At 44.4% G+C, this 8,733-nt stretch overlaps 1 protein-coding gene across 4 annotated transcripts in view; it reads left to right on the top strand.

The window, feature by feature from the left end:
- The first annotated feature begins 335 nt into the window (after nt 1-335).
- Nucleotides 336-8,733, top strand: part of LOC137341027 (mitochondrial Rho GTPase 1) — a 60,134-nt gene continuing 51,736 nt past the window's right edge. For 2 of the 4 annotated variants that reach the window (XM_068003868.1, XM_068003867.1), the window contains exon 1: nt 336-739. In XM_068003868.1, coding sequence (XP_067859969.1) covers nt 703-739 — 37 coding nt within the window. In that variant the 5' untranslated portion in view covers nt 336-702. The remainder of the gene's footprint in view (nt 740-8,733) is intronic. The other 2 variants (XM_068003869.1, XM_068003870.1) reach the window with 2 other exon arrangements.

The raw sequence follows: 8,733 nt of genomic DNA, 5'->3' as shown, positions 1-8,733 counted from the left end.
TAATAAGCGTTTAATCCACCTGGTGGCCGTTAACCATACCCGGGTCTCACTGTAACGAAGAGGTAGGTCATGCGTTGGGGAGGTCGACGATGCGAACGAGGAGCGCGCACGCAGAAGATGGTAGTGAGAGGGAGCGCGCACGCAGAAGATGGTAGTGAGAGGGAGCGGCACTAGAGGAGCGCGCACGCAGAAGATGGTAGTGAGAGGGAGCGCGCACGCAGAAGATGGCAGTGAGAGGGAGCGCGCACGCAGAAGATGGCAGTGAGAGGGAGCGGCGCTGAGGAGCGCGCACGTAGAAGATGGTAGGAAGAGCGGCGCTGAGGAGCGCGCACGCCGTGAACGACCGAAGGGCGTAGCGGGGAGCGGGAACCTGGAACGCAGATGACGGCGGCGGCGGCGGCGAGGCGCGTGCGCGGGGAGATGACAGCGGCGATCAGACAGTAACATGGAGTGAGGAGCAGCGGGGATGCCCGGGGAGTCGAATACGTGAGGAAGCCCGACAGTCACCCCGGAATATCTGCTGGCAGGAGATCGGACCTGCCTCGAGAAAAATAACTATCCAGCACCGCGACCTGTTCGGCCCGTTCTCCCACTGCCGGGCCTGGGCCTAAATTCCTACTAGGAGGCTGCTTCTGGGAGACCAGCTCCTCTCTCTCATTCGGGGTCGAGGTGGAACCGAGTCCGTAGGCAACAAAAAAAAAAATGAGGAAAGACGTGAGGATTCTGCTCGTCGGGGAACGTAAGTTTTAATTTGATGTGTTGGGAGGGGGAAGAGTAGAATTGGGCCCCTCTCCCGCCGGCTCCACTTTCAGGGGTTACCGGCCTGAGGCCTAGGCACAGGCAGGGAGAGTGAGTGGGGACAGAGCGCCCGCCGTCACTGGGCTTCCCCCACCCCGCGATTGTAATTCCTTCAATCACTGAAGAAATTAATAATACAGTGAATATATGTTTATTGAAAGTTCACTGAGGCGGTGGCATCCGCGTCCAAAATGTACCCGCGGCCGTGACCTTCCCACCGCCTACCATGGGTTTAACTGAACTGAGGTTTGAAAGAGCGGAAAAGGAAGGCAGGGATGTGGGTTGCTGAATAGGGGGAAAAGCATAACATGCTGGAGGTGGATAGCAGGTCAGTTAGCACCTGAAAGGAAAAGATAAATGTTTCGGGTAGAATCCTTCATTAGAATTCATAAGTGTTTTTGGTTTTGTAACTTTAGCAGTTGTGTCTGTTTGTTTGTCTGTCTTAAATTCTTTTCATCTCCCCTTTTTTTTCCCCCTCGGACTTCTGCTCTGTCAGTCTCTCCCACTGCACATGCCTCACGCTCCCCTCAATATCTTTCTCTCCCCAACTCTATTGGTCACTTATACAAATGGTTAGTACTCAGGGCTGAAGCAGCTCTCCCATACTTGCCTCATGTGCCACCCCTTGTAACCGTCCGGCTGCACAGCCCAGCTCTGAACCCTCAAACGTTGCTGCTGTGCAAGCATCTGACCCATGGCCTCTCCTCTTCTCATGGGCTGTCAGAAACGATGGCCAGGGTTTACCACTTGTACATTCACTTTTATGGTTGGAAAATTGCAGGCTGGAAAAAATGACATCTTAGCCAGTGGCTCCTAGAGAGGCAAACATTAGAAAAAATTACATTCACCCTTCTCCCTACAACAGTCTCTTCTTCCTCGGTTCCCTCCCCCACCCAATGAAGGTGTCACTCTCTTCTCCCTCCTCAACAAGGGTGCAATCTCTCCTTCTACCCTAAGAACATAAGAAATAGGAACAAGAGTAGGTCATACGACCCTTGAGCCTGCTCTGCTATTCAGTAAGATCATGGCTGATCGTCTACCTCAACTCCACTTTCCCGCCCGATCCCCATATCTCTTGATTCCCTTAAAGTCCAAAAATCTGTCAATCTCAGCCTTGAATATACTCAATGACTGAGCGTCCACAGCCCTCTGGGGTAGAGAATTCCAAAGATTCACAACCCTCTGAGTGAAGAAATTCCTCCTCATCTCAGTCCTCTGTCTCTCTTGGCTCAGCCCAAGTTTCATCCTTAGCTCTGTGGTAGCACTCACACCTCTGAGTCAGAAGGTCATAGATTCAAGCCCCACTCTAGAGACTTGAGCACATAATCTAGGCTGACATTTCATTGCTGGAGTGCTGCACTGAGGTTTCGTCTGACCTCTCAGGTGAACATAAAAGATTCCATAGCACTATTCAAAGAAGACCAGGAGACTCACCCAGTGCCCTGGCCAATATTTATCCCTCAACATCCATATTGAAAAACACTGTATAAATGCAAATTCTATGAACTTTCTCCCCCTTTCCTGATCTTCCCAATTGAAGAAAAGACTTGCATTTATGTAGTGCCTTTCAGGATCTCAGGACATCCCAAAGTGCTTTACAGCCAATGAAGTACTTTTGAAGGGTAGTAACTATTGTAATGTAGGAAACGTGGCAGCTAATTTGCGCACAACTAGCTCCCACAAACAGCACTGAAATAAATGATCAGATAATCTGTTTTAGTGATGCTGGATGAGGGATAAATATTGGCCAGGGCATCAGGAGAACTGCCCTGCTCTTTGTCGAATAGTGCCGTGGGATATTTTACATCCATCTGAGAGGGCAGACGAGGCTTCGGTTTAATGTCTTATCCAAAAGATGGCACCTCCGACAGTGCAGCACTCCCTCAGAACTGCACTGAAATGTCAGCCTAGCATTATGTGCTGATGTCTCTGGAGTGGGACTTGAACCCACAACCTTCTGATTCAGAGGCAGGAGTGCTACCACAGAGCTACAGCTGACATAATAGGTTCTGAGGGTGGTATGGTTTGCGGGTAGAGGAGGAGGGGGGAGATGGTTGGAGGGAATCAGTAAGGTTCATTCTTGCAATATCCCGGAAGAGGAGGTGATACCACAAAGTTGGTCCAATTTGATGCTCGAGCTGGAAGCACTGCTCCTCCTAGTTGTGCTCTGCCCTGGGTTACATTCTGGAGCTGGGGAAGAGTCACACCTGACCGTTGATCCCAGCCTGGAGCTTTTGTATGGATCCATAATTCCCACACATCCAATTCCATTCCTGTAGCCATTTCTCTACCGATCGCCTCTTGCTATCTGACATGGTGGGAAAATACATTTTTAAATTTTCACATAAGGTGAGGCAGACCAATCAGACTGCATAAAGACATCAGAGTGTGGAACTCATGTTTTAACATTTAAGATAGTTGAGCGAGTCTGGCTGAAAATAATAGGTCTCTGTATAGACAAACCTTGCATAACTGCTTCTGCAAAATTTATGCAACAACATCACAACTCCACAAAGCCTTTTGTGTCCCACTTCTACCCTAAATGTGCAGCCTGTATATTGCATTTGCTATATATATATATACTCAATGTTAACTACCATCAGCAGTTATAGAAGGATAATTTTCTGATATTTATCAAGTGTTCAGGTAACACACTATTGTAAATAGAAAAAGCTCAGATTTTGATCAAGAACATAAGAAATAGGAGCAGGAGTAGGCCATCCGGTCCCTAGAGCCTGCTCCGCCATTCAACAAGATCATGGCTGATCTTCTACCTCAACGCCATTTTCCTGCACTATCCCCATATCCCTTGATGCCTTTAATATCTAGAAATCTATCGATCTCTGTCATCTGTTACTGTTCTGAGATTATTTCAGTCATCTAAATGTCCTTACTTTATATAAAATATTACAATGTTCCTAGCATTTTTGACTTGTTCCTGGGATATGGATGATGCCGGCAAGGCTGCATTTATTGTCCATGCTTAGTGGACCTGAGTACATACATGGTGCTGGGCTGCCACCTTGGACCACTGTAGTCTTTGTGCTGGTGCTGTTCCAAAATGGTGTTAGGAAATTCAGGATATTGGCTCAGCGACATTGAAGGAATAGCAATATATGTCCAAGTCAGGATAATGTTACTTGGAACTCTTGGTGATGGAGGTTGTGGACCTGGAAGGTGCTATCAAACTACCTTGGTGAGTTGCTGCAGTGTATCCTATTATTAATACAAATATATTTCTCCTATCTCTTTAGACCTCCCAACACCATGCAGTATTCTGTGCCTAATAAGGGTGGGCAGGCAGTTTCCTCCCAAATTTCTGCCAATACTATTGAATTAGCCATTAGTGCAGTGCAAATGAGTAGTTTGGGCGTCTTGCCTTCATTTTATTGTACCTATGCTTTTGGGGCAATATGTGGGCCCAGAGGGTTAAGTAGAGCATGAGATTAGTGAAATTTGGAGGGTGGGGGCAGAGGCAGAGGAATTGCCAAGAAATCATGATGTTGAGAAATACACATCGTGCAGAACAGTCTGTAGTTTCAGCTGTTGGCCAGGCTATAAAGTGGATGTGTATCGAATGGTGATTCCAATGAGCCATAAGATGACATTGGAATAAAAGCAGTGCTAATATTAAAAGAAAAACAATTTCAGTAGATACAATACTAGCATACTTTCTAATTAGAAGCCTAATTATAAGTGTCCAGTCTTGAACAAGATGCAGTCTTTAGTTGGAGTTTGTCACATTTGTAGAGAAAATTGGCGGGATGGGGGTGGGTTTAAAATTCCTTTATGGTTCAAAAATGACTTCTACAGTTGCACCTGGGGACTTTTCCTTAGCTTGGACCATCTTGTCCTTCCAATTGAGGAGATGTAATTTGTGCTATTGTTTCTATGGGGGTGAGAAGGAAGAGAAAAATGGCAACTATATTCTTTGGAAAAAATTTCCCCGCTTTAATCCATGGTCCTGAGGCCAGTTGTAGATCCTTCTGCCGCCCTGGCTGGAAGCAGCTAATCCAGCTCAAAGAGATTAATTTGATGCTTTCCTACATTACAACAACGACAACAGTACTTCATTGGCTGTGAAGTGTTTTGGAACCTCCTGAGGTTGTGAAAGGCACTATATAAATGCAAACTCTTTTCTTACTTGCAGGTTTGTACAGCTCAGGTACTAATTGGATATAAGCTCACTGAGACACTGGGGGACCTCTGAACAAAGAGAATTCAAAGAAATTGAGGACCAACTCTGTTGTGTGCTGTGATTACACCATTTCATACAACAACTTGCATTTATAAAGCACCATTTTAATGTAGTGGAATGTCCCAAGGTGTTTCAAAGTGGGGTGTACTGGACGCAGCAGAAACTGGGAGAACAGTTAGGGGAGATGACTGAAGGTGTGGTAAAAGTGGTAGGTTTTGAGGAAGCTTTTGAAACTGGGGAGAGATGTAGAAGATGGAGAGATTTAGGGAGAGAATTTTAGAGTGTACGACAGTAACAGCTGAGACTCCAATGGATTGGGTGAGGGGGTTAGAGGAAACATACAGTGGTCCAGACACAGAAGAGTGGAGGTATGAGCTGAGATATAAACATAAGATTGGAGGAGGTTACAGAGGTAGGATGAGCAAAGCCAAGGAGGGATCTGTAAATGAGGCAAGGATTTTAAACCAGATGTGTTGAGGGATGGGGAGCCAGTGAGTTTGATGGGTGTGTAGTACTGCATATAGGATAAGATGTGGATAGAGCTCTGGGTGAGTTGGAGTTTGTGTATGAAACATAGAAAATAGGAGCAGGAGTAGGCAATTTGGCCCTTTGAGCCTGCTCCGCCATTCAGTATGATCATGGCTGATCCTCTATCTCAATACCATATTCCTGCTCTCTCCCCATACCCCTTGATGCATTTTGTGTTTAGAAATCTATCTATCTCCTTCTTAAATATATTCAGTGACTTGGCCTCCACAACCTCCTGTGGTAGAGAATTCCACAGGTTCACCACCCTCTGAGTGAAGAAATTTCTCCTCATCTCAGTCCTAAATGTCCTATCCTGTATCCTGAGACTGTGACCCCTCATTCTGGACCCCCCCAGCCTGGGGAAACATCCTCCCTGCATCCGGTCTGTCTAGCCCTGTCAGAAATGTATACATTTTTTATGGTGGTGCTCAGGAACTCATCTAGGAGGGCCTGGGAAACATTGAGCTTGAAGGTGGCAAATAAATAATTTGTATTTACAGTTTGCCATCTCATGGCTCTCAAAAAATCTCAAAGCAATTTGTGCATAATTAATTATTTGAATGAATGAAAGAACTTCCATTTATATAGTGTTTTTTAATATCCGCAGAACACCCAAAGATCTTCACAACAATTTATTACTTTTGAAGTGCAGTCACTGTTATGTAGGCAAATGTGACAGCCAATCTGTGCACAGCGAGGTCCCACAATCACTAAATGAGATAAATCACCAATTAATCTGTTTTAGCAGTGTTGGTTGAGGGAGGAATGTTGGCCCCAGACGCTGGGAGGACTCCTCTACTCTTTTGTTGAATAGTGCTATGGGATCTTCTGCGTCAACTTGAACAGGCAGACAAGACCTCAGTTTAACATGTCATACAAAGGACACAGCACTCTCTCGGGAATGCACTGTAGTGTCATTGTAGATTATAGACTCAAGTGGCAATACCAACAGAGAAGGAAACGGTTAACTTTGAATTTCTAAGCAATTTTATAGTATTTATAGTTCAAAGTGGTACAGTAGCTACAATCATAATGTTTACTGTGAACTGGAGTGACCTTCATAAGTAACTGGTGGGTTTTGGTTGTGCTTCCATAGGTCCGCAAATTACTATATTTGGATGAAGTGATGAGCGTTTCTCTTGTGTGGTGCATGACATATGTAGGGAGTGTGGCTAGGCATGCTAGTCAGTCATTGGCACAAGACCAGGAACAGGATTTTTTTTTAAAACACTCGTGTAGTGAAGAATGAGACTGCCACCAACCCAGCTGACAACTGATAAAATTGAAGGTGATACTGTAAATTGGACTCTGAATGAAAGTATATCTACTAATACTATCAGGGCTGCTAGAATTATTTTTAAATGCAATTGTACACTCCCACCAGTAGTAGTGCTCTGTAATGTAAGGGACCCAACCTCTGGAGACTGGGCTACATCAGAAATTTGCACTATTACATTTGCTAATTAAAACAATTTGAGGCATGTGTTTTGTCACTCTGCTCGTATGAATTTGGTCTTTCAAGATTAACTCAGTGCAAATACAATTTATGAGGCAGACCAGTTATTCTGAAAAGATTGCCAAGGACCCTTACAGCTAATGGAGAGCAAATTTTATCAGACTGGACTGGATTAAAACCTATTTTCCAGAGGTGAAAGGATAGAACTGTTCCACATAGTTGCTGTACCGTTTAAAGCCTTTTCTTTGTTTGGAGTTGAAGATTGCTCGAGCAAAACTTTTAATGTTTGTTTCACTACCAAAAAGCTTTCAGAGTAAGGTAGTTTCAAAAGTGATTATGCTGAACCTGCAGATTTTGCTATAAATTACTACAGCAACAACAAGAAGTTGCATTTATATAGTGCCTTTAACATAGTAAAATGTCCCAAGGTGCTTCACGAGTGTTATCAAACAAAATTTGACACCGAGCCACATAATTTGTTAGGACAGGTGACCAAAAACTTGGTCAAAGAGGTAGATTTTAAGGAGCGTCTTAAAGAATGGTAGAGAGGTGAAGAAGCTTACGGAGGGAATTCCAGAGCTTAGGGCCTAGGTAGCTAAAGGCATGGCCACCAATGCTGGAGCGATGGAAATTGGGGATGCACGAGAGGCCAGAATTGGAGGAGCGCAGAGATCTCGAAGGATTGTAGGGCTGGAGGAGTGAGACCATGGAGGGATTTGAAAACAAGGATGAGAATTTTAAAATCGAGCCGTTGTCAGACTGGGAGCCAATGTAGGTCAACGAACACACAGATATTGCGTAATTGACACTTGCATACTATCTACATGACTAAACAGTTTGACAGGCTTGATACAGCCTTAAAGTAATATGTTGTGGGAATTAATGGAGGAGAGTCACTTGGATTTTTACTACTCCAGCCTGTGTACCAAGGGAATGTAGAGAAGATGTATTCTTATGGCAGAATTTCTATATATTCTGCTGTGTGACTGAGGTTTCACAATCCTGTAGTGGCTTAAATATAGACTGGCTACGTTATGCACTGACAGACAATACGGATACAGAGCGTACAAAAACTAATAATAGTAAATCTTAAAGCTTGCATTTATACTACTACTTTTGTATGGCGCCAAAGTGGTTTTGGATTCACATCAACACAAAAGTAGCAGTATAATTCAGAAGACTGCTGGGCTCACTCAAACCTAGAAATGGGGGTCCCTCCAGAAGTCCCATCACATTGGTTTGAGTTTCCAAAGAGCTCAGTATCAATCCAACCTTGAGAGAGAGAATATCTTTTGCCCAGAGAGTAGGAATGGTCTTATCATTTTTTTATCAAGGTGCTGTCGCATGCAAGTGGTGTGAGTTGTGCCGTCAAGTCTGAGTGTTTGGCAAACATTTGAATAAAGCCTGTTCCCTTCAAAATTGATCATATTTTTTTTGAGTCCTTTGTCTATTGGGCTCAAAATTATCACCAGTTCACTAACCCAAGGCCATAATTTTCAAGCTTGCAATCCATACTACACTAGATTATAAAGTCCACCCATACAGTGCACCCATAATTTTGCTATAGGCAAATTAATTGAATTGGACACACGGTGAGAGGGGGATGAGATGTTGAGGTATTAGGATGGATTCAAGGGGAAAGACCAAGAGGGAGGAAAAGGAGGATGCTTCTAGACCACCTGAAGAATGGGAGATTGTATGGAGAATTGAAGAAAGAAGCACAGAACAGTGGTTTGGAGAAGAGAGAATTGAG

Source organism: Heptranchias perlo, chromosome 23 (genome assembly GCF_035084215.1).
Source record: "Heptranchias perlo isolate sHepPer1 chromosome 23, sHepPer1.hap1, whole genome shotgun sequence".
NCBI classification, from domain to species: Eukaryota; Metazoa; Chordata; class Chondrichthyes; order Hexanchiformes; family Hexanchidae; genus Heptranchias; species Heptranchias perlo.
This window is presented reverse-complemented; position numbering and strand designations above follow the sequence as displayed.